Source organism: Prionailurus bengalensis, chromosome D1 (genome assembly GCF_016509475.1).
Source record: "Prionailurus bengalensis isolate Pbe53 chromosome D1, Fcat_Pben_1.1_paternal_pri, whole genome shotgun sequence".
Classification (NCBI taxonomy): Eukaryota; Metazoa; Chordata; class Mammalia; order Carnivora; family Felidae; genus Prionailurus; species Prionailurus bengalensis.
Window position 1 is genome coordinate 106,355,931 of NC_057346.1, and position 24,438 is coordinate 106,380,368.

The window sequence follows — 24,438 nt, forward strand, 5'->3', positions numbered from 1 at the left end:
AAGGTATCACCAGCCCCAGCACACACGGATTTCCGAGGCTGCTATGCCCCTCCCCCTCCCCCACTGGCCTGGACCCACACCGCTACAGGTGGGGAGGGGATGTGGAATCACAAGACACCTCTCCAGGCCCACCCTGTGACTACTTTTCCTTGCGAAGAAACCATCTAAGAGCGGGAGTGGCTGGCAAGGCCACAGCCGTCACATCCCTGCCTGCCTGCCTGCCTGCCTGCCTGCCTGTGCTGCCCGCAGACATCACCAATCGATCCCCGCACCACTGTCCTGCACTCACACCCAGCAGCCCTGAGGTTTTGACTGTGAACTCCAACCTTCCATTAGAAAGAGGCAGGGAGGGGGAGCCTGGGTGGCTCAGTGGGTTGAGCATCAGACTTTGGCTCAGGTCATGATCTCACGGCTTGTGGGTCCGAACCCCGCATCGGGTTCTGTGCTGACAGCTCAGAGCCTGGAGCCTGGAGCCTGGAGCCTGGAGCCTGCAGCCTGCTTCGGACTCTGTCTCCCTCTCTCTCTGCTCCTCCCCCGCTCATGGTCTATCTCTCTCCGTCTCTCAAAACTAAATAAACATTTAAAAAAATAATAAAATAGGCAGGGATACCAGAGGGGGATCTACCCAAGGTGCCCCTGAGACGGCTCCACTCTCCGCACAGGAGGCCACCCCGCAGGGGAGAGGAGGTGGGGACCGGCCCTGCTAACCCACAGCCCCATGGACTGGACCCGCTGGAGAAGACTCGAGTGGTACTCCCTACAGCAATCCCTTCAGGATTTGGGCCTAATCCCAAGCACGAGGGCGGGCTAGGGAAGGATTTGGTTTCATTCCTTCAGATGCCCAAGCCTTGGCCTGAGCCCCAGGGCGGAGGAGTGAAGGCGCGTGGCTGCCCAGCCTCTACCAACAAAGCCTTCCTTTATTAAATAGAGATCGTGTTACATTCCATTCAAAGGAGGAAATCGGCCACGGTGAGGGATGTGTCCAGGTTGGACCCCGGTCCTGAGTGGGCTGTGAGGGGCGAGGAGGGGCCTGCGTCCTGCCCACCCTCCCCCGGTCCTGTGTACAGGGCTTGGCGACCTCAGCCCCCACTGTCTGAACGGCCACCCACAGCTGAACACAGACACGGTGTCCTGAGGCCCTGTCTGTATTTTACTTCGGGAGCAAAGTATCCTAATCCTTCCAGTGGTGGGGGCAGGGCCTCCAGGAGCACAAGGCTCAGATGGAGGAGGGGGGGAAGGTCAAGTGCGAGGGTGGGAGGAGGGGCCCTGATCCATCTTAAGAACAGTTTGGGGTAGTTCTCAAGCAGATGGTGTGCAAGTCCTTGACAGCCCCTTGTGGCTGCACTGCCCCCACGGGAATGGGGGAGGGATGGCCACACGGGGGTGCTGGTGGCCCAGGGCTTGGGAACCGAGGTGGGAGATACCCTGGAGGTCAGGCCACCCAGTGTGAGCCCTTTCTGAGGACATCACAGCAACAAGGTGACTGCAAGCAGCAGCTCCCAGGCCTGCAAAGGGGGTGCTGAGCCCCTGAGTGTGGGTCCAAGCTCCTTGGTCTTTGGTGCCTTCTTGAAAGTCTCCTGGTGGCTGTAGGGCCACTGGGGAAGGGCGAAGGGTCAGCTCATGAGGTCCTGTCTTTCCCGGGATGAAGATTTGGTACCGGCTCAGCAAGGCCTCCATGGCCTGGCCATCTGTCCATCTGCCCGGCTTCTGGCTCAGGGCTGGCGCCAGGACCCTGTCTTCCTGTCTGTCTGTGCCGGGGCAGGTGTTGGCTGTGGCTCAGAGCCCCCCTCCAGGCTCCGGCCATGCCCTAGGCCTCCTGGGGAAAGAAGCCGAGCTTGGCCAGCGACATCTCCTTCCGCAGCCTCGTGATCTCCCAGAACATCGGCTCCGCTGCAGGCAGAGAGAAGGTGGACGGCTCAGTGACAGGGTCACCTCAGGCAGATGGTCCAGCCCCCGTCCCCTAACTTTGGGCAGGGCAGCTGGCAGGTACCCTAGGGCTCCCCGGTCCCCCAGGACAGATAACCTCAGTAAGTGGCTGGACCTCTTACAAGCGCCACACTGAGGCCTTGTAAACTGTTGAGGGCTGAACCCACTACTCTGCACCGTACCAGTGGGAGAGGTGACACCACCCCTGCGGCCTGACACCCACCCACACAAGCACGCTGCCACACATTTGGTGGGGACTTCCAACCCGTATCCTTGGGGTCTCAGAGACCCAGAGCAGTCAGCAGAGCCATGGATTCAGCCCAAGATCCCCTCCAAGGCCTTGACCCCCAAGCTGGGGAGGAGAGGCTCAGACTTCAAATGGACTGGGCAGCAGGGAACCGAGTTTGGAGGAGGGGCGGGAAGCTAGACCTTGCAGAATAGGGCTGAAGGGGATAACAGGTGGATGCAGGACCAGCCCTGGCAAGAGCGAAGTGGGAGGCAGCGTTCAGTGTCAAACGATCGACGGTGAGGAGGTTACCCCCAGCGGGAAGGAGATTCACAAGGGACACCCCATCGTGCAAGGTTTCTGATGCCAGGCCGGTAACAGGGAGCCCCGGGGCCTGGGAGAGGTTGCTGGGTGGGAGAAGGCAGCCAGACCCGGCAGACCCTGGCAGGGTCCTCCCCTCTGTCAGGGCAAAGCCCAGCCGGTGGACCCCTCAGATGCTGGCCCGCCCTCTCGCTGCCCCCATCCCTCCCAGGCGCCGCCCTCGCCGGCCACCAGGGGGCGCTCACCTTCCTGCCGCACCAGGCCTTGCTGGATGTAGCGGATGTAGGTGAGGAAGTTGCACACTGCGGTGATCTGTGGACACAAGTGAAGAGGCTGTGACCTGCCAGCCCTCACGCTTAGGGTCCCCCCAAGAGCCAGGGCAGGTCGGAGACCCGAGCCACAAATCCCACGTCCCATCAAAGCTAGATAACGAATGCTCCCTGAGTGGCACAGGACTGGGCTCTCAAATTTAATTGCCAACAGTGGTATTAGTCCTGCTCCTGGGAAGAACAATAGCAGCAGCGAACGTTTAACCCAGTACGCGTATCCGAGTGAGGCAGACATGCTTATCATTCCCAGTTGACCCAGGAGGAAAGCAGAGACTCCAAGAATGAAGCCACTGGACAGCAATTATAGAGGCCATGAAACAGTCAGTGGCTGAGCTGGAAGACGAAACCAGGTGGCTCGCCCTAGAAACCACACTCGTCCCCAGGCAGGCCTGCCTGCTCTGGGCGCTGGAGGCCCCGGCCAGCCAGGCTTTGGCCCAGTGCTCCTGGTAATGCCAGGCGGGACAGGGGGATCTGGAGCTGCTCACCGGGGCTGCCCTGGATCCCTGAGGCCTGCTCCATGCCGGGCCCTGTGCTGGGCACCGTGGACCCCAAGTTGGCCCTTCCACGAAGACTCACATACCGCAGAGAGGGTGCTGCTGGTACCCTGCCCAGGCCCCTTCCCCAGGCTGGGGCCCCCTCTCCCCACTACTGAGAGGGTCGTTCACTAATGGCTCCTAGGTGCCCCTCCGTCCCCCCGTCCCCTGCATGTCACAGCCAGTGACTGGCCCGCATGCGGTGTATAAAAGGTCAGCCCCCTTGCCTCAGGGTGGAACCCACTCTGGGCTCCAGGGCCCCCACGGATCAGATTGCAGCCAGACTCCAGCTGAGACCGGACACTCCTCTGCCCACCCTATCCCGCATTCATGCCTCCTAAGAATAGCATAAAATCTTCGTCCGGGGCTCAGCTTCTAGGGAACTCAGCCTAAGAAAGGGCAGAGGGTAGCTGGCAGCTGTGCCCACGGCAGCCTGTACTGAATGTCCGGCACCCGGGGGCAGGGACGTCAAGCATGTGGGAGCCCACAGGGTCCAGAGTTGCAGGGAGGGGACAACACCCCTGGGCCCTCAACCACGTAGGAATCCTGGCCAGCAGGACGAAGCAGGCGCAGAGGGGGTCAGGGCAGAGGTCGGTGCAGGAGAAGCTTGTGGGCCAGGCCGTGGTGTTTCCCAGTGGCCGGCGGGCCCCCACAGGAGGCTGGTGAACGAGGTGTGGCACCGAGCAGGGAGGTTCTCTCCCCAGGGCTGCACTTTGGGGACACAAATCTCTTCTCCCTGTGGATTCCACACTCCTTGGTCTCTTCGGAGTGTGGGGACCACATCCTGAAACTTCACACCCTTCTCGTCTCCCATCCCAGCTCTGCCCAACGCAGAGACATAGCAGGCCTGGAAGAAACAAGGTTCTAGAGGTAGTTTTGCCAGGCACGGAATGTCTGGCGCGGATCCTTCTGGTGAGCCCTGGAGGGGATCAGGAAAATGCCACCGGACAGGGCTCTGGGCACAGATGCGTGGGGCGGAGGCTGCAGCGAAGGGGGACTGGGTTCGGAATGGGGAGCCTCCGGGTCTAGGCTATCCCCCCTCCTAAGGCATAGACTCCCCATATGCAAATGGGGGCTCAGCTCACTGCCGTGGGGGTGGCCAGGACAACACATTGGACGCCCTGCGGGAGCTGTCGTAACCAGACAAGCTGCCCAGCAGTGGGGCCATCTGTCCACTCTGATCCCTGTGAGGAGCCTCTAGTAGGTTGAGGGCAGGAGATGGTTCCTAAAGGAGGACCCACCCACACTGTGTCACCTTTGTACCAAGCTTCAGAACCTTCTCACACATTCTCTTTGGCTCCTTACAGTCCTGTTCACAGTCTGTGAGGGGACAGAGGAACGAGGACCACCCGACCCCTGCCCCCAGCTCAGTGAGGTCCACTGACACAGCCTGGGCCACTTGGCATGTGAGGACGGAAGCTGGGATTCCCGGAGCCCTCGTGGCACCTGCCACTGACAGTCAGGCTCGAGTAACAGACGTGCCTCAGAACGTTCTCAAGAGCCTGGGGCCAGAGCCTGAGCTGGGAGTCAGGAGCCTGGAACTTTAACCTGAACTCTAATGTCACTCCCATGGTTAGGTTTCGGCCAGCACCCAGGTCCCTCAGTCCTTCACCCCTAGGAACTGAGTCTTGCCGATGGCCATGGGAGCTCAGAAGAGGACCACTATCCCCAGGAAGGAAGCAGCCAGCCTACCCCTTGACTGGAGCCTCTGACACCCTGAGCAGAAGATCCAGCTAAGCTGGGCTGACTCCTGCCCCAGGGAGACCGTGATGATAAACAGGTGTTGGTTTAAGCCACTAAGTTTATGGTCATTTGTTTTGCAGTAATGACAAACTAATTCACCAGGCTCGGCTGTGTGGCCCCAGTCAGTCTCTGTACCTCTCTGAGCCTGCGCCCTGCTCTGCAGATCAAGGTTGTGCTCCCAGGCCTGGAGCCCGGAGCCCCAGCCCAATGTGCCCCTGAGAAGCCAAGTGACACTCCCATTGGATGACTTACCCTGGCCCGGGAGGACGGTGAGATGTAATAGTGATTCTCTGAGTCCCCAAGCCGGATTCGGTGGCGACAGGCACGAGCCAGCCCGCTCAGGGCACAGGTACTAGAGGAAAGCAGAGGGGGCCTTGGAGGCTGGCTGAGGCTCGCCCACCCAGCTCACGCAGGCAGGACGCAGCAGCCAGAAAGATGCACAGAGGGAGGGAGAGGCAAACAGACACGGGGGGTGGGACCTGGCAGCCCCTCCCTCGACCCCAGCTTCCCAAGTAGCCCAGGGCCAGGCCAAGGAAGGGGCAGCCCTAGAAGTCCCTGGGATAGATCTCGGAACTAAGCTGGATCCCACCCCTAAAGGCCTCACCTCGCCACTGTTGGGCAGGAGAGTTCAGTCAACCTCATGCCGGGTGCACCAAAGCTCCACTCTCTGCAGTCCGCCTACTTTATCGGGGCCCTCAGACTCAGTGATGCCCTCCCCAGCTAAACAAGAGTCTTCTCTCTCCTCCACTCTGTCACCAAGTCCCCAGGCTAGGCCACGCAAGGGGCCTTTTGCCTGGATCCTCTCAGCTCCATGTTACAGCCAGGGGCTCCTCCAAATGCCCGTATGTAGCCCATCATCTTTCCCCGCTGCTTTGCTACTGCCCAGGAAACCGTTATGGAGAATCCAGAGCAGAGGAAGGTTAAGTAGGCTCCTGGGGTGCGGGACTTATCAGTGCCTTTGCTGCCTCCAGATTCACTGTGACTCTGATTGCACTTGGCAACCCTCTTTTCAGGGTACATCTACTGATGAGCTTGTGAAATGCTGGCCTAGTGGGTCAAAGCCCAAACTTCATTCAAGGCCCTTTACACTCTGGCCCTCCTGTGTGGCCTCAGCCCCATCTCCCTACCCACGCCACCGCTCTGCAAACCCAGTGATGCTTCCATTCATACCGTGGCCTCTCACACCTTCACTCATGTTGTCCCCTCTGCCTGCAAGGCACATCCCTACTTGGCAAACTGCCACTCATCCTTCAAAATGGCTCAAATATTCCCATGAGTGACAAGACTCTCCCCAAGGGGCCTCCCTGGCAGGTCAAATCCTGGGCTGCCAAGGGAAAATGCTCCCTGTCTCTGCCCCTTGCTCTACCAAGGTTATTTTGTTCTGCTGCGAGCCCTGCTCGATGCCAGCTGAGTAGCAGGAAAGCCAAGACATGAGGGCTGTTTGGTTATTTATTAGCAGAAGGAGAGCCAACAAATGACTTCACTTACATGTCAGTCGGGGCCCAGAGCCCATTGTGGGAGAGAGAGTTGGGGGTGGGAGAGGGATGTCTGTCAGGCTGGGAAGAGGGAGACTCCAGCTCCCAGACCAGACCCCCCTGGATGGCCTGGGGGGTCCGTGACTAAAGGCAGCAACTTCTGCCAAAGATTCCTCCCCGCACAGGGCTGGGGAGAGAGGGGGGTGGTGATGGCAGCCACCGTGCTTTCGCACTCTAGCCCACCCGCCGCCCCTGCTCCTCTCGGGTCCCACACCCGGACCCTCCGCAGGCAGGCCTGAGGCTCAATCCCTGGCTACCCCCTCGGCAGAGCTCAAGGCTGGGTGTGGCTCTCTCAAGTGCGCAAGGAAGGGGGAAGGGCGCTGAACGTACTTGGTGCTGCCACACTCCACCGCGGCCACCTTCACGGTGGGCGGCGTCTGCGAAGCCACGGGCTCGATGGTGAGCGTGTTGTCCTCCACGGCGGCCCGTACCAGCGCCGAGAGCTGCAACAAAGCGGGGCAGCAGGTGGAGCAGTGAGGGGCTGACCTCTGGCTGAGGCGCTGGGCCCCGGGTCGGCCGCCCTCTGCCCTGCCTCACCTCCTGCATGGTGAAGTCCAGGCAGGGGCCCACGTCCTCCCGGTACACTCTTTCAAGGAAGGGGCAGGACTTGTCCAGGGTGGGGGATTCCCTCCAGGCCTGGAACTCTGCGAACAGGGTCGTGTCCACCTGTGGGGGAGGGTGAGCGGGGCGCAGCGGTCAAGGCGCTGGGTGGGGGGGGAGGGGCAGCATGGCCTGGACGGGCAGAGCCCACAGCGGTGGGGAGGCGGGGAGGTTGCGGGACGGGCCCCAGCCTGCCGGCGAGTCTGTCCCCAGTGGCCAGGGAGGGAAGCTGAGTCCCGAGGAGGGATGGCCTCCTTCCTTTCGCCCCAAAGACCTCAGAACACAAACTCGCACATCCAAGTGTGCTTTTAGCTTCCTGCCTCTACTTGGGTCCAGGGCCCCTTCCTGAAGACCCTCACTGCCTCCTGGAGGGGGAGAAGTTGAAAAGTGGCCCCGCGGGACCCCCGCCCCCCTCCCCGTACACACAGGTACCACGGCACACACAGACACAGGCACACAGAGGGAACACACGCGGGCCGCCTGCTCTGGAGAGGCGACCTGCTGGCCGCCCTGGGGCACGTGCAGTGTGAGTGAGGCTGGGGGTGGGGGACGGAGGGGCGGCCCCTCTCTGCGGCCATTACCTGTCGGGAAAAGGAGAGAGAGGTAGCGGAGGTGGAGGTGGGGGCCGTGGGCGGCTCCCCAGGTAGGAGCTGCCAAGCCGGCTCGTAGGTGAGGTGAACAGCCTTGCTGGGGACCACGCAGAGGAGCAGGGAGAGGAGGGGGGCCAGCCCGGGCTGGGTGGGCAGGGCAGACGGACAGACAGACAGACAGGTGCACAGAGACAGACGGGAGGAAGATGTTAGTGTTCAGTCGGAAGCTGAGAGCTCGGAAGTGGGGGGAGGGAGAGAGGCCTGGCCCGCACCTCCTCCCTGGAGGCTCCAGAGACATAGGGCAGGAGCGGGCTGGGGGCTGCCTTGGTGTCAAAGACCACAGGAAACAGAATCCCACGACAGCCCTTGTAGGGCTCGCTGGGTGCAGCCCTGAGCCGAGGTCCTGACATCCAGGTCTCGTCAGCGCCCCATAGCCCCAGGAGGCCCTACTTTTGTGAGGAAACTGAGGCTCTGACAGGTGACCTCACTCGCCGAAGGACCTGTGGCCAAGGACCTGTGGCCGCTGCCCAGCCTGGACCAAGCAGCCCATGCACCCAGCCGGGCGGGGAGGGAGACAGCTCCCAAATGCTATGCTTGTCTAGGCACCGGAGCCAGAAGGCGTCGAGGACCCTCGAGTCCAGGGATGTCCCAAGACGGTCTTGGGCGTCAGGGCTGTGGGCGCCCAGGGTCCAAGCAGCCTGTCCCCAGAGGCCCAGCAGTGGCCTCCTTAGGCCGAGGCCTCCTTGTGTCTCCAAGCAGAACTCCCCCATCCCCCCACCCAAGGCAGGCCCTCAGGCCAAGGCCAGCCTCAGGCGCACAGAACATCACCTACTGCTTAGAGGGGCTTGGAGGGCCTATCAGGGCCCCCACGTGGTACACCCAGAGGCCGAGGCCCAAACCTCCTATCACAGAAACCTGCCCAGCTCTCCCAGAGGACACAGAGGCCCAGAGAGGGCAGGCCAGGCTCCAGGTCACACTGTGAGGGGTCTGGCCTCTCCACTGGGCCCCACTGCCTGGCGGACTTTGGGCACTGTCTCCCTGTCCCGCGTCCACCACCGCCCGCCCTCCGCCCCTCACCTCTTTGCCCTCCTTGTCCGGCGTGAGGGTATGTCCGGCAGCGGGGCACACGGCGGGGCAGAGGGTGCTGCTGGTGCTCTTATGGCGCAAGTGGCCCTTGCGGGGCCCGGCCTTGGTGGGGCTCAGCAGCTGTGGGTGGAGCTCGCGGTTGGGAGAGGCCGGTGTGGACGTGAGGACCAGTGTCTTCAAGGCTGTCACCTCTGCCTGCAGCATGTCGATCTGGCCGGGGTGAGGTGGATGTCAACCTTAGTCCACGGCTAACGCTGCCCAGGCTGCCCCTGCCTGCCGCCCCGGCTCAGGACAGCCTGTCCTGGCAGTGACTAGTACCCGACCCCTGCTGTTACCCTTGGAATGGCCTTTGAAGGGGGGATTGACACACCCATTTCACAGCTAAGGAAACTGAGGCTCAGAGAGGAAACGTGGCCTGCCTGAGGTCACACTGTACGTCAGGGCTCTGTGACGTGCACCTGTCTGGGAGCTGGCCAGGCTTCCCACTGAGGGGCCCTCAGGAGCCAGGAACCACACAGCCCTCGCATTTTACAGATGTGCAAATAGACTCCAAGAGAGGAAGCTACCGGCCCAGGCTCCCACAGCCAGCCTGGGGTTTCTGCTTTGTAAAGGGCGTATGGAAGGAGGCAGGAGAAATTACACTGCCCACGGGATCCTCCCTGCCCTGGTGAGGCCCCGCAAAGGTCTCTGGTGCGGTGCGAACGCTGCTGGGGTCCCCGGGGAGCTGTGTCGTCTCAGACACCTCTGCCTCGACGTCCTGGGCCGTGGTCTGCCGATCCCCGCCACCCACGAGAACATGCCGGGGTCCCACCGGGTAGCGAAAGCCCAGCGCTCTCGGGGGCTGGCGGGGCAGGGCGGGAGCTCTGGGTGTGGCTCGAAGCACGCGGGGCCCTCACCTTGCCCCGCGCCTCCTTCAGCTGCTTTTCCGACGCTGCCTGCTTCATGTTGGCTGCCCGCACCATCTTGTGGGCTTCCTGGGAAGAAGGCAGGCTCCGTGTGAGTGCAGAGGGGCCTGCGGACACCCAGCAGCCGCGTTCCCCAACCTGCAACCACCCCCCGCCCCCGCCAAGCCGGCCACCACACCTCAAACAGGCTGGCTGTCAGCTCCTCCAGCTCCCGTTCCAGCTGCTCCCGCACCCTGGACAGCCGCTCACACTCCTCGTCCTTCAGCTTCAGCTCCTGGGGAGGGGGAGGGGTTCCAGGTGGGTGGCTGTGAGCCCCATAGGGGCCCCAGGCCTGGCATGGATGGGACCAGGCACCCCGCTTCCCCCCACCCGCCCCGATCAGGCTCCATTGCCAGGATCATCTTACGTGGGCCTCTGGGCCCCGACCGCCCTTCCTCTGTTGTCCTACAGTTTATGATGCATTTTCCATTTAGCTTGTGGCATGTTGAAGCCCCACCCGCCAGTCTACTAGAGCTTAGGACAGGCTTTCAGAGAAGTCAAGACTTCTAGAAGTCCTTCAAAAGTCACAAGCAGAACTCTCTTCTGTGCTTCCCTCACGCCCAGCACAGGCCTCCGTGCAGCCGGCCCTGGCAGGTGCACAATCTCTCTGGGTGCCCAGGGAGAGCCCACAGCTCCTCCAGACGGGCCCCTTGTCCCCGCAGCCCCTCCCGCTGCCCTCTGAGCCCCCACCTTCTGGGCTTTGTGAAGCTCCTCCTTCAGGAACTCTGAGCCCTTCTCGCGGATCTCCATGGAAGAGCTTCGCAGGCGGAGCACGTCCAGCGGGGCGGCCGCAGGGCCCTCCTCACCTTGGGCCTCCTCCCCTCCAGGGGTCTCCGCCAGGCCTCTTGGGGACTCCGTCCTGTGGCTTTTGCAGGGGCCCACGCTCTTCCAGGGGACGGGGACAGCCTCAAGGGGCGGCGGGTGGCCCTCGTCTGGGTGGGGCTGGCTGCGAGGCAAACAGCAAATACAGGGTGGGGTCCTGAGACCCAGAGCTGAGCCCAGGCACCAACCCTGGACAGCGCGCCTGCCACTCCCGGCCTACTCTGTAAAACAGGGACTCTACCCGTGAGGCTGTCAAGGGCAGAAGGACCAAACATGAGGTCACCTGGGGGCAAAGCCACGACTCACTCACCTTTGTCAACCACCCTCTCCAGCTCAGGGCCTAGGGCTGAGCTTGGCACACAGTAGGTGCTCAGTTTATCTGTCCAGCAGAAGACTGGAAATGCATCAGTGCTGAGAATCTGAGTTTCCACTTCTACAAAGTGGGGACGATCCCAATGGCCCTACCTCCAGGGTCACTGGATGGATGTGACCTGCATAAAACCTTGGCACCCAGGAGGCACTTAAGTGGGAACCGCCTTCTTGGCTATCGGTAATGCAAATTTTATGCAAATTATACCCCATTTAGGGTGGCGGGGAGAGGAAGGACCCAGCCAGGGCAGGCATCGCTGAGGTAGGAAAGTTTTGCCAAATAGCCCAGGCCAGGCGGACTGTCTTCCTGCTCCCTGTGGGGAGCAGTCTGGGCTCTCTCCGCTGGTCTGCCTTGTGAGCTCAGGCAAACACCCTTCTCTGGGCCCCAGGATCCTTCTCTCCCTGAAGTTGAAGACCCTAGAGGTAGTGAGGGGGCCATCAGCCTCTGTCCCCCACCCCCCACTGTCCATCCACACCCCTCACTTTGCAACAGACCCTGGGGAGGGAGGGAGGCAGGAAGGGAGAGGGCCCGGCCGGCACTGGTTTGTGCCAAGACAGCACCTCTGGACTCGCTCAGTCAGCAAAAGCTGGCAGCTCCTGAGCCAGCAGCTTCTGAGCCTCGGTGGCTGGGCTGAGGGTGAGTGGCTGGGCCAGGCCACTGATAACAGTGGGGAAGTGGAGGGGAGGGGGCTCAGCGGGGCCCACACAGGAGGGAGGAAAGACGAGGCCAAGGGGTCGTGAGACTCAGGATTGCTGAGGGGAAAGTGTGAAAGGCAAGACTGGGGATCAGCTGCTCCTCCCTGTCATCTGGACCCCGGCACGGTCACCAAGAAGCCCCTGAACATCAGTGCCCCTCCCAGGTAACACAAAGGGGCTGGGGACCCAGGGACCCCCGCAATGAGCCCATTCCCAGCCCTTCACGTGGCCCTGTCCAGGCACCTAGTTTGGCCTGCCCCAGGCTTTGGAACTGGCCCAGAGTGTGGCCTCATGGTTCCTTGGCTGAGTCCTGCCTGGCAGGGACCGGGGACTGATAGATGAAGTGAGAAAACACATCTGTCACTCCATCAACAGCATTTATGCCAAAGATCTTTCCTAATACCCTTGGGGGTGGGGGAGAGTCTCGTTGGCAAGGGGTCCCTGAGGCTCGAAGAGGGGCTATGGCAGCACTATGGCAGCCCTGGGCTGGGGTCCGCACCCAGGGGACTCCCACCATGCCAGATGCTGGGATACTCTGCCCATGCCCTCTCATTTAGGGCTCTCAGTAGCATTTGTGGGACTGTCCCCATCCCACAGATGAGGGACAGAGTCTACAGAAGTGCAGAACTTGCCCGGGTTCACACAGCTGGTGGGTGGCTGTGCAGGATGGGCAGCCAGGTCTTTGGCCTGAAGCCCCCACCGGGTGGGGGGGTGGGGGGGGTGAGTATGAAATCACTGCATCAGCCTCAGGGTCAAGGTCTAAAGGCCCCGGGTGGACTCAGGAGACGACTCCTTGCCGCAGCAGGGAAATCTGACCCAATTCTGGCCCGACCAACTTCTCAGCCTCTGCTCAGGCCCAGACACTGCCTCCCAGGAGGGCAAAGCCAGGGTCCATGCCAGGCTCTGAGCTGGGGTACGCGCCAGCCCCTGCGAATGTCACCAAAGTTCTCTGAAGCTGCTTCCCACCTGTGGGACGGGGGTAATGACCTAGAGTCACTGGAGAAGCACCATGTAAAGACCGTGCCGTCTGTGGCCACATTTGGCAGATACCCCTACTGTGCCTGCCCGGGCTCTGGGTCCCGCGGCTGAAACCGCAGGCCTCAGGGAGGTCCTTCCCGCTGAGAGTCTGGAGGCCCCGGGCCCAGTGCCATTTCTTCAGGTGAGAGAGGATGGCCATAGTCACTCAGGCTTGGGGGCGGGGGGGGCGGGTGGCAGACCCCAACTCGAGGACTGCACATTTCAACAGGATGGGTGAGAACTGTGGGCCAAGGGTGGGGGTGACCCAGGCAGGATTCCAGGATTCAGACACCCAGCCCCAGTGCCTTTCCCTCTGCAAGGACCACCCCACATATCAGCCATGTCCCCGCCGAGGAGAAAAAGACCTCCAGCCCCTCCCACGAGGGCCACCAGTATGGTCTGGGCCCCCGGCCCGAGTGAAAGACACTAACCCTCCTGCTGGTCCCAAGGGCATGGGCTGGGGTTATGGCTGGACTGCCCCCCCTTAGTTTCCCAACAGGCTCTCACTTCAGCCCCCTGCCGGGAAGGATGGGGGCCCTCTTTTGCAGCCAGAGGCAACAGTGGCCTCCCCACTACCCATCTCCCATCCTCCCTGCCCCCCGTTTCCCCAGTGAAAAAGCCCAACTCAAAAAATCCTAATGGCTGAAAGCATATGAAGAACACGTCCACCCCGTAGTCACGAACCACCCAATGCCGGGGCCAGGGGTTCAGGAAAGACACCCCCCCGCCCACCTCGGTACTGGAAGGGATGCTTGAATCTGTAGGCCCTCCCCTCACACTTCTAGGCTGTGAGGCGACTCAGAAATTTCAGGAGGGGCCCTAGGCCCCACAGGTCCAGCCCCAGCTTCACACACTTCAGCATCCCAAACCAAAGGCTGGCAAACCTCAACGGGACCACCTGCACTCCTTGGACAGGCATGGGCTACCACACCGCACCCCCTCCCCGCCCCTCAGCCCTGGTCCACGGCCCTCTGTTGGAACCTTTTCAGTCCCCATTCCCCGCAGAAACAGAGTCCAGCATCCACAATACGCTGCAGGGGCCCCTGGGAAGGGGTTAGAGGCAGGAGATAGTAAGAGTCAAGGTCAGAGGAAAGTGGGAGCATCCAACACCCTCCATCCTGAACCGGCTCCACTGCCCGGAGCCCACGACAGTTTATACAGGAAAGGCCCCACTGGGTCACTTCCCCAGGAAACACACAAGGGGGTGGGGGTGCAGTAATGCAATCCTCACCCCTGCCAATCCTGCCCTAGGCCAGCCAGCATGGCTTTGTCTCCATCCACAAAAAATGGCAAAATGAGAATCAGGTCCCCTGGATTCTATGGTCTTCAGTCACCCGGAAACCCCCACTGGACCAGGAGGGCCCGTGCAGAGGTCACTCCCAGGGGCCAGGAGGGCCCATCGAGGATCCTGCATACCTCTTCCCATCTCCAGCCCAACCGGCCCGCCATGAGGTCTTTCTGCCCCGCGGTCTCTCCCTGTCCACTGACCAGGGCCCAGGTCACCTCTTTGAATTAAAGATCCCTGTGCTGATGGGCATGACAGGTTCATTAAAGAAGCTGGAAGGAGCTGGTTAGGGAGGCTCTGGAATTGGAGGGAGCAGAGCTGGGACCATCAGGACACAATGGGACCGCTAGCCTCTGCCCGGGGGCCAACAGGGCGGCTTCGGCTGATCCGGTCTACAGGGTGGTGCCACGGCACAGGGGCCCAGTTGAGACTCGTGCTCATGCACCCACAGGTGTTTCCGTAAGCCCTGAGGGCACTGAGGCTGACAGCCAGGTGACTCCGGTCTGGGGGCCGCGGGGGATCCCAGGAAAGGCTTCCTGCAGAGGCTCCCTGACTGGCCAGCAAGCCCGGCCAGGCTGAGCTGACAGAGAGGGGTTAAGCCTACAGCTCCAAACCGTCAAGCCGTGTTCAAGTCCCAACCTCACGATGCCGCGGCAGGGAGATGCTCTCCCTAGCCCGCTTTGGACGATGAGGCACGTGATGTTCAGAGAGGGGTGGCGACCTGACCGGAACAGACAGCCAAAAAGTGACAGGGTGGGAACTGAACCCAGAGTCCCAGCTCTATCGCATCATGTGACGCGTCAGCCGGAAAAATCCAGACGGGAGGAAAGATGAATGGTGGTTTTGGAGAAGTGGGGCGGGATGCAGATGGGGTTTGAGGAAGTCTGTGGGCCGGGAGGGGGCTGTGCACAGGCCACAGAGACACAAAAGACTCAGGGCTGGGGGGACTGTGGCACGACCTGGGGCTGGAGAGAGGGACAGGGGAAAAAAAAACAAACTGCAGTGCCTAGGGCCAGAGAGCCAGCCTGGAGGTCTGAGGAGCAGCCACTGCCAGGGTTGAGAAGGGATGGTTCCAGAAGAATAGGACAAGCGTGTCATATATTTCATACATAGGAACAGGAGGCCAGGCCTGCAAACAGAGTGGGACCCCAGAGTGGGGTGGGGGGCGGGGAGAGAAGGTGCAAGGGGGAAACAGAGCGGGAGGGCGGAGGTCAGCAACAGCCTCGGGATGGAAAGCAGGGAGGTTGGACACCTGAACCCGGTGGACCAGACCAAGCAAACCGTTCCCCGCCACAGCCCCAGGGCTGCCAACCCGGTCCCAGCCCAGACAAGAAATCCAGCCCCGTGTCTCCACCGGGAGCCAACACAAGGTCTGGGAGGGTGGGCGCCGAGCAAGGGGGCACACAGCACATGCCTCACATCCTCCTGCTTAGTCCTAGAAGAATCTGATGCCCTATGACCTTGAAAGTCCAATAGATATATAGTGAGCGCCCATCGTGTGCTAGGCACCCCACCAGCCCCGATCCACCCAATCTGCATGACTGCACACGGAGCTGCCTTCGGACCACATTCTAACTCATTTTGCTCCCCCTCCTCCACCACCCTATTGGGCACAAATCCTGGGCAGACCTGGGGAGAGTCTAGGACAAGCAGGATTCTCATGAGGGTCTGAGCTCCACACAAGTGCAGGAAATATAGCTCCACCGGTTGAGGGGGCAGGGGCTGGTGGGGGGGCGGGGTTAGTTAGATCCAGGAGAGCTTCCCCGGAAGCAGCAGCTGGGAAAGGTGAATGACTGCTTCCCAGGGAGGACACCCGCCCTCCTGCTCCTGAAGCCCCCAGGCTTCATACTTCGGAGGAAGTCTGAGCCTGTAGACCCCTGTGACCTCGGCCCAACCGGCAGGGGCTCACAGATCCAAGCCCCGTAGGGTAATCAACACCCAGAGCAGTTAAGTGACCTGCTCAAGGCCACACAGCCTATGTGCAGCCCTGGAGCGCCACCCCCCCCCCTCCCCCAGGGGCCTGCCTGCTAGGACACAGTCCTCCATCCCTGGGAGGCTGGGGGGGCTTGTTTCATTCCTGAGGGGTAAGTCAGAGACTGGCCCTCTCTAGAGAGAAGTATGATTGGCCCCATCTGTCAGATAGGGAAACTGAGACCAGGGGGCTAGACCAATGGCATGTGGCTGCTTAGCGGCAGAAAACTAGCCCAGAACTCAATTTCTGGTCTTTGCTGACCGAGCCCCAAGTGCCCAGCACCATGTCAGCCGCAGATATACCCAAGATGCTGTCCTCACCGCCTCAGAGCAGGTTTGGCCACCAAGACTGTGGACGTGGGAAACTGTGGGAAATGGGGAGGGGAGTATCCCAGTTATGGGGGAGCTGCCTCTGGGTTCAGAGTTCAGGGCTCCTGCTCACGGAGTCCCCAGGAAGAGGGCCTGCCTGAGCTCCTGCAGAGTCCTGCCCCTGCCACCCACCCTAGGAGAGCAGCCCTGGGTCCGGGGCCAAGGGGGCGAACTGGCACCAGGACCCAGCCATCAACAGCTGCTATTCCTCACCTACCGATGAGAAAACGAAACCCCAGGGACATTGACAGCTTAGCCAGGGCCACTGACTCCTGATCCCCGACTCATACTCTAGAATGAGAGCCCAAATATATACCTACCCAGACTGTCATGAGCCACTGGAGGCCACAAGCCCAAGCAGCTCAGTCAGACTTACGTGGGTAAGTGTGACCCCAAGCAGGGTCCCTTCCAGCTCCTGCTGGGGTCTGGATGAGTTTCCAGGACACCAGACCCCCAGTGGATGCTGGCAGTTTGGCCCCTGATCCTTCTTCAGTCCCTGCCTCCAATATCCAAGTCGGGGGAGGGGGGTCCATAAAAATGCAGTGCTCAGGGGAACCCCAAAACTCTGCCTCTCATTTCCAGGTCCAGCTCCTCCTTCTGCCCCCTATGCTTTCCATCTGCATTTATAAAGCACCTGCTAGGTGCTCTGTACCTGAGGCCCTAGGGGTCCAAACGTACATGCAAAACGTGAGCTATATTGAGGATCATGGCGTGGGGAGGTCAGCTTGGCAGCCTGGTTCATCCAGAAGGCTCTTGGAAATATGGCAGGGAGGCCGGACTAGGGGTCTTCTCCAAGACCTGGAGTCTTTTTGACTTTGTCTTTAAAGAGAGCGTCTATCTGTTGACGGCTCCCAGCCCTGTCTGTCTGGCCCTGGCCTGGATGCCTCCAGGGAAGGGCACTCTGGGCCTGGATCACGCCTGGATCACCTGCTCATTTCATCCAGAGACCCAGAGAAGTGAAGCCATATGCTCAAGATCACACAGCAACTCAGCGACTGTGTTTTGCCTGGGTGGCCCCAACACGTGGGGTCACAAGCTTCTTCCAGACTAGGCTGCCCCTTAAACACAGTTAACCTCAGGCAAGGATTGCGCTAATCTCACCAGGTTCCACATTAACCACTTTTTCCGGAAACTCACTCTTCTTGGGCGGGGTGGGGGTGGTAGTGGTCATGGTGTGGTGTTTAGGTTTCCAAAGAACACACAGGCTCCGCTTCAACTTTCGCCCTTTAAGAGTCTCACCCCTCTCCACACCTCACCCCTACCAGGAGCCCTTTCTCTCAGCACCCCCTGCTGGGGACAAAGCCCCACAACTCCCTAGCATCTCAGCTCCAGCTTTGCTGGGCGCCTGGAGTAAAGTGGACCCAGCCCACATTAGAAACCTCTCCAACCTGCCAGTCTCCCGAGAGGCTTCCCTCACTCCCCAGCTGTGGCTGGGAAGGGGCCCTGTCCTGGGACCACCCAGTTGGCCCAGTTCTTGACAGGAATACAACCCACCCCACTCTGGCCACATCTCTTCCAGGACCTGGCCTTTCCAGGCTATGGGGAAGAGGAAGTGTTTGCCCAAGTTCCTGACAAGACCACAGGCTTTCCGCACGGCCAGGGCAGGGGTCCCACGCCAGGTGGGCCAGAGACTGGGATCACCCCTGACAGCCAATAAACAGTCACGGGGACTGGGGCCACCAAGCCGGGCCCCACGGCTGTGCCGCCCTCCTTCAGCCCGCAGGGAGGTCCCACCCCACACCTCAGAGCCAGGCCGGAGCCAGCAGCCCCAGACGGAGCTCCATCAACTTACTAGCGACCTTGGCAGAGACCCGGCCCCCTTTCCCCCACTGCACTGCTTTCCAAAGGTTCATCCAGGCTTGGGGGCCCCCTCCTCCAGGCGCGCCCCCCAGACTTACTCTGGCTTGCACCCCCCGCTGCCTCCCTCCTCACTGGCGCTCCAGAGGAGCTAGGAATTGGCGCCGTCCCGCCGGGGAAGGTCTGCCGCCCACCCTTCACAGTCCCCACCCTCCCGGAGACCCCCGACCGCCCCCCGCCGGGTGTCCTTCCACCTCCGCCCCGAGTTGGCTCGCCCGTCCTCGGGCCACAGGGGGCCCCTCCGCCGCGGGCAGGGGGCACACGCGGCAGGGACCCCCAGCCCCCGGGGGGGCTGCCGCGGCCCGAGCCGGCGTGGTGCGGCGAGCGCGCGCGGACCTACCCGCTCCACATCCCGGCGCCGCCGCGAGCTCCCTGCGCCGCACGGCGCCGCGTCCCCGCCCGCCGCCTGTCAGTCCCTCCCGCAGCCCCGCCCGCAGCCCCGCCAGCCGCGCGGCCCCCCGGCCCAGCCCAGCCCGCCCCTGCCCTCCGCGGGTCACGTGGCCGAGGGGGGTGGCCCGAGGACACGTGCCCGGCCCCGCCCCTCCGCCGGCCGCGCGCCCCGGGACGGTGCGCCCGCGGGAGCCGGGGGGGAGGAGCCCGGTGTCGGCGTCCTGCGCCTCGCGCAGCGCTCCGCAGCCCGCGGCCGACTCGTCTCTAGGCCCCCCGCGGCCCCGGCGCAGGGAGGCCCTAGCCCTGGGCCACCGCTGCATCAAGAAGCTTAGCGACTTGTCACCGAGAGCCTGCTAACGCCCTCCCACGCCCACACCCCGCCCCCCCCCCCCCCCGGGGCTCGTCTTCCTTGGGCCCTCCCCCCCCCCCCCCCCCACCGCTCTGTGCCTGCTCCTGCGTGGTGGGAAAGGGGCCAGGCCCCCAAAACAAGTTTCCTCGGGTTTACTCTGAGTGCCTATCCGCTTTTCCCAAGGGAGGACCCACCTTTGGCCCGAGTCTTCAACCCCGGGCACCCCCCGCCAGCCCCGCAAAGGGGCCTTTCCGTCTTGTTCTGAACAGCGGGTTCACTGCCCGTCCCCTCCCTGCCTTTCCCCAGCATCTGTAATTAAGGGGAATGCACCCCCACCAAGCACACCCTTCTGGTCTCACGTCCTCTGCAAAACCTTTTTCTGCATCCCAGACCACTGGTCTTCCTGTTCCTGAGTCCCTCCGTCCCTCTGTCACCCGTCCTGAGCACTGATCACTGGCCTCGACTTCAGCCCAGGGCTGGATCCAGTGAGAATATAGCTCTAATCTCCCGCCAGGGTCGGTAGCTTCCACCCTCCATGTCTAGGGAGGCCTGGGAGGCCAGGAGGAAGGAGGTGCTTCCCTTCCAGAAGCTACCAGAACTCAGGGCACTACTCTTCCGAGCCCACAGAGCTGAAACCACAGGCTTGAATTTGTCAGGTCTTCATTTGGGGACACACATTTCTTTCATTCGTCCATTTGTTCATTTGTTCATGTACCCCTTCGGAACACAAACTGTGGACCATACAAGGGCTAGGGATCCAAAGGGAAATTGCAGACGCATGCTCTATTATCCTGGGGCTCCGATATGGGAGGGAGAAGGGGGTGGGAGACATACTCACAAGGACTTCCACTTCCAGGGTCACGGCTTGCCCAGGGCACACCTTGCTAAGTGCATGGTGTCCTTGTCAAAAATAGAAAACAGTACTGCTTTTCCAGGTGGGCACAGCCCATGCCAAGGTACAGGACTTGGCGAGTGGAGGGCAGGCTAGATTTCATGCCTTGCTCACTCACTCCCTTGGCTGGCACCTCGTGCAGTGCACAACCTGTGCAGGCCACTGTGACATCCCTTCTGACTTACCAGAATCATTCTACCCAGGCCTCCAAAGCCCTTCACTCTGTGGGGCAATTGTTTCCCCGACTGTGGTTTCTCAAGGGCAGGGACCAGGTCCTTCTCGGTGCAGTGTTTCTCCACCTACCCCAGCCCATCCCAGAGTCTGGCCCAAAGCAGATGTCATCATGTTTGTTGACTTGAATTCTACACCAAATAAGCGTTGAGCAACAGTGGTCTTCCCGACACGTGCTCTGTTCGTTATTTAGAGGAAGGAGGAAAAGACACAAATAGAGCTCAGGACAGGGCCTTTACCCTCCAAGACTTCATAAGCCTGGGCAGGAGATAAGACCTGGTCCAAGTCAGGGTAACCCAGACTGGTGGGAGATAAGGCATGGAGAGGGTGTCAGCCCAGAGGAAGAGTCCTTAGCAGGAGGGGGGATGGCTAGTGGGCTGTGGAGGCCCTTAAGCGAGGCCTCCAAGGACAGATGTGGGATCGCCACTCTGGGAGCACGGACACCCAAGTACTACCAAAAAACATCACGTCATCTATACATCCAGTGGTCATCCAGTGGATTCCCGGGTCTCACTAGCTCCTCCCACCGCCCATTGAGCTCTGCTCCTCAGCTGCAAAGGATAGGCTCAGAGAAGTTCGGGAACCTATTTGATATCACACAGCCAGGGGTGATGGGGCTGAGACCCCTGACACCAGTTTTCTGGAAGGACAGCCCAGAAGCCAGAGAACTCACTAGAGGCTGCAGCTACGTGCAGTCAGACAACAAACGGGGAGCCTAGGAGAGGCCTGGCCAGCTGGAGGGGAGGGAGAAGTGAAAGGTATGTCCTTTGCCTTTAAAACACTGCCCTTCCCCACCCTCCTCCCTGCCATCCCCATCCCCACCTGACAGCCCTGACCACAGACCCTTGGCTGGAAACAGATGAGCAGGAAACTGCCGGCCTGGATGACCCCGGCCCTGATTCTGAACTTAGGTCTCTCCTCAGCTCACTGTGTGACCCAGGAGATGTGCCTTGCCCTCTCTGAGCCTCAGATTCTGTGTCTGTACAGCCACCAAGTTAGAGAATCAGGGTCACCCCTTGGCAACTGACCTTGTAGGAGGCTCATGAAATCCCTCATGATTCCATGCCAGTCCCCCCCGTCAGGAGCCTGGCCTCTCACCCCCTCCTCCCCAGTGCCCCCGCAGAGTGGCAAGAATCCTCCTCCCCTCCCCTCTATGATCAAGGTCACTAGCTCACCTGTCTGGGTCCCAAGGCTCCTCTCCCAAGTTCCCGTCAAGGGCAGGTCCCAGAACTGATGGAGCGTAGCGGACAGCCCCCGAGCTCATTGCCAGGAACACGGGGCATGTCCCTCGGGCAGGACACCTGGTGTGCTCCTTGGGGGCATCCATTGCCAGGGCCAGCCTGAAGGTCCCTCCGGAGACTGCCAAGCAGGCGAGCAGCAGAAGCCCTTCTCCCCCACCCCTGGGCTGAGCCTCACGCTAACCTTTGCTATCTCTGAGAAGCAGCAGCCCAGGAGGGAGGCCCCTCCCAGCAGGCCTCTATCTCCTGAAACCCCGTAATTATTAACTCCCGTGGCTCAGTGGGCAGCAGACGGCTCTGGGGCCCTCCTTCCCGGGCTCTGGGCCAGGAAAGGTAAGACACCCTAAGGGGTCGTGGGAACTTTCCTTTACATGCCCAAGGCCCCAGGCTTTCACTCGGCCTGAAGACGGAGCTGTCTGTCCCCTCCTTGGCCAGGTTGCTGAGTTGGAAAGAGCCCGTCCAGCCCAGGCTCTATCTATCACCAGTCGGTTGTGTGGCCTTGGGCAAGAACCTCCACCTGCCCCACCCCCCATCCCTGGCCTCGATATCCCCTCGATATCAACCACCGGCGTGCATGGACACCTCAGTGTAGCAGTGAAGAGCGCAGGCCCGGTGTCAGGCCAGATTCACACCCCACTTCTAGACTATAAACCTTTGGGCATGTTACGTTCTGTGCCTCGGTTTCCCCAACTGTAATATGGAATCTCACCCTCTAAGGCACACCAGGCCAGCTGCTACTGCCCCAGACATGCCCTACACCTCCGCTTTCCTCACACAATGTCCCCTACAGCACATCCTACCCCCTGCTGATAAATCTCTTTTGCGAATACCCCCTCCGCCAGCAAGCCTTCCCCTGTGGCATGGGAGGGGGGGAGCCCTCAGACAGATGTCCACCTTGTGTCATGACGATTGGAACGGTCGGACACCCCCACGAGAAATGAGTGGCCCCGTGGGCAGAGGCTGGCCCGCACTCACCACCAAATCCTCAGGACCCCCTTGTCCGGGACGTGGTCAGCCTCAGTCTACCCAAGATAGTTTGTGTGTTTCACCCTGTCTCATTTGGCTTGAAATCTAATCCTGCTTCTGCGGTTCCTTGGCCCTGTGGCCTTGGGGCAAATCACCTCACCTCTCTGGGACTCAGTTTCCTCATCTGTGAAACGGGCACGATTGTCCCCGGTGAGGTTGTGAACATCACAGAAGGTAACATCTGTGAAGGGTCTGCCACCCCTTGAAATGAGAGTTTCATTTCTCTCTACTCCTTTCTCCCTCACCTTCCCTCTTCTTTCCTGTCAGCCTCTGAGTTCCCCGTGGGGGAGAAGCCGCCAGTTCCTGACTAGCAGTCACACCCCCCACCCCCCAGCCCTGCCCCGCGGATAACAATATCTCCTACTCAGGCTTTGGGCTTCGATGCTCTCAGCCTAATGCAAACCAGATGCTGGCCTTGCCTTTCCTGGCAGTGAATTTTCCATGGCCTGCTCCCACCCCCTTCCTGTTTTTGCTCCTCACGGATCCCCTGCTAAATTCTCTCGTGCCCCCACCTTCCTCTGCAGGGCAACCTCTGGGCCCACCTGGAAACAATTAATGGAAAACAGGAAGTGTGGAAAGGCGGGAGGGGGGCGAGGGTCTCTCCATCACCCCGACATGGCAGGAGGGAAAGGAGCTCAGTCCGGCTGGTGACAAAGTGTATAAGAGATAGTCCCCTCGCTGCTAAGCACCAGCCAGCCCCTCGGGGAGGAAACGGAGTCAGAGTCGCTTTGGGGGCTGTAGAGAAAAAACTGCTACCTTCTGGACATTTAGGCATAGCTGGGACTTCATGGGGAGCTGTAAGGGCCTTGTCTTTGGCTGTGACTTAGAAAAAAATCGGAGCCAGAAGAGGCCCAGGCCTCGCTGTTGCAGATGAGGAAACTGACTTGGAGGCTCGTCCAGGGTCACTGGTGAGTCAGAGCCAAGAGGCAGCCGGGGACTGCTTGCCAGTAAAAGCTGCTCCCCGAAGTCACTTCCCGGGCTTGCTATCTCATCATCCCCGCTGCCCTTCCCCCGCAAGGAGCCCTGGGCCCCATCACGAGGATGCTCACAAGGCCACCCGCAGCACCTGGGCAGGCGGACCTGGATCTTCCCCACCAGGAACCGGTCCCTGGGAAGCGAGGCCTGGGGCAAGCCCTTGAGTGTGCGTGTTGGGAGCTCTACCTTTATCCTTGGCCCGTGAACCCCCTCGGGGCATCCAGGGCTGGCCCTCCTTGGGAGGACTCCACCATTCCCAGGAAAACAACAGCCCGAGGGCTCCCTGAGAGCCCTGGCCCTCGGCTCTGGCCGCCCCTCCCTCGGCCAGCTGTGCTGAGTGTTTGGACAACTGGATGGAATGTTTTGCAGCTACAGTCCTCCCTGGGTCCCTGAGCTCAGATTTCAAGAGGGGCGGGGAGAGGATGCTGGCTCCAGGGAGAGAGAGAGAGGCTCAAGAGGTCAAATATGAGTCTGGAGCGCCGCCCCCTCCCCCAACGCCCTGCCCAGACCCGACCAAGACCACTGGCTGGCCAGCCCCAGTGCGGTGGGGAGACGGCATGAGCCTCAGGCCCCCGAGAGGAGGACAGAGCAGAGGGTGGAGGCAGCCAAATGGTGTCAGAGATTTGGTGGGGCCAACCTGGTGAGGTCAGGCCCTGGAGACAGTCTGGGCTCGGGGAGGGGTCAAGGCCCAGGACAGCACTTTGAGAACACTAAGATTGCGAAGATTCCACCACAGAGATGGGTCCGTCTGCTACTATCCCCACTTTACAGAAAGAACAATTGGGGTCCAGAGAGAGTAGACCATCCCAGGTGATGCAGCGTGCTGCGTGTAGAGCTAGAACCCAGGGCTCCAGAACCTAAGCTCAGTCTTCTCATTATTTTCATGTTCCCACCCTCGTCTCCAGCCCCAGAGACACACACCCCCCCCCCGCCACTGAATCGTCATCCTTCCTCTTCCTTAAAGGACGCAGACAAGGGGCGTCTGGGTGGCTTAGTCGGTTAAGCGTCTGACTTTGGCTCAGGTCATGGTCTCACCGCTCATGAGTTCAAGCCCTGCATCAGGCTCTGTGCTGATGGCTCAGAGCCTGGAGCCTGCTTTGGACTCTGTGTCTCCCTCT

General features: G+C 61.0%; 1 protein-coding gene across 7 annotated transcripts; it reads right to left on the reverse strand.

Annotated features, from left to right (window-relative positions):
* Window positions 1–899: 899 nt before the first annotated feature.
* Window positions 900–21,423, reverse strand: RAB3IL1 (RAB3A interacting protein like 1). Of its 7 annotated transcripts, none has more exons than XM_043581370.1 (11): window positions 21,257–21,423; window positions 10,524–10,779; window positions 9,973–10,068; window positions 9,786–9,863; window positions 8,881–9,099; window positions 7,795–7,947; window positions 7,151–7,279; window positions 6,944–7,056; window positions 5,331–5,430; window positions 2,719–2,785; window positions 900–1,890 (listed from the first exon to the last, which is right to left on the reverse strand). In XM_043581370.1, the coding sequence occupies exons 1-11, from the start codon at window positions 21,406–21,408 to the stop codon at window positions 1,808–1,810; spliced, it is 1,446 nt and encodes a 481-aa protein (XP_043437305.1). In that variant the 5' UTR covers window positions 21,409–21,423; the 3' UTR covers window positions 900–1,807. The 7 variants fall into 7 exon arrangements, with proteins under 7 accessions (XP_043437305.1, XP_043437307.1, XP_043437310.1 ...); XM_043581372.1 differs by lacking the exon at window positions 21,257–21,423 and adding an exon at window positions 18,560–18,660; XM_043581375.1 differs by lacking the exon at window positions 21,257–21,423 and adding an exon at window positions 18,560–18,588 and having other exon boundaries at window positions 10,640–10,779.
* Window positions 21,424–24,438: the final 3,015 nt, after the last annotated feature.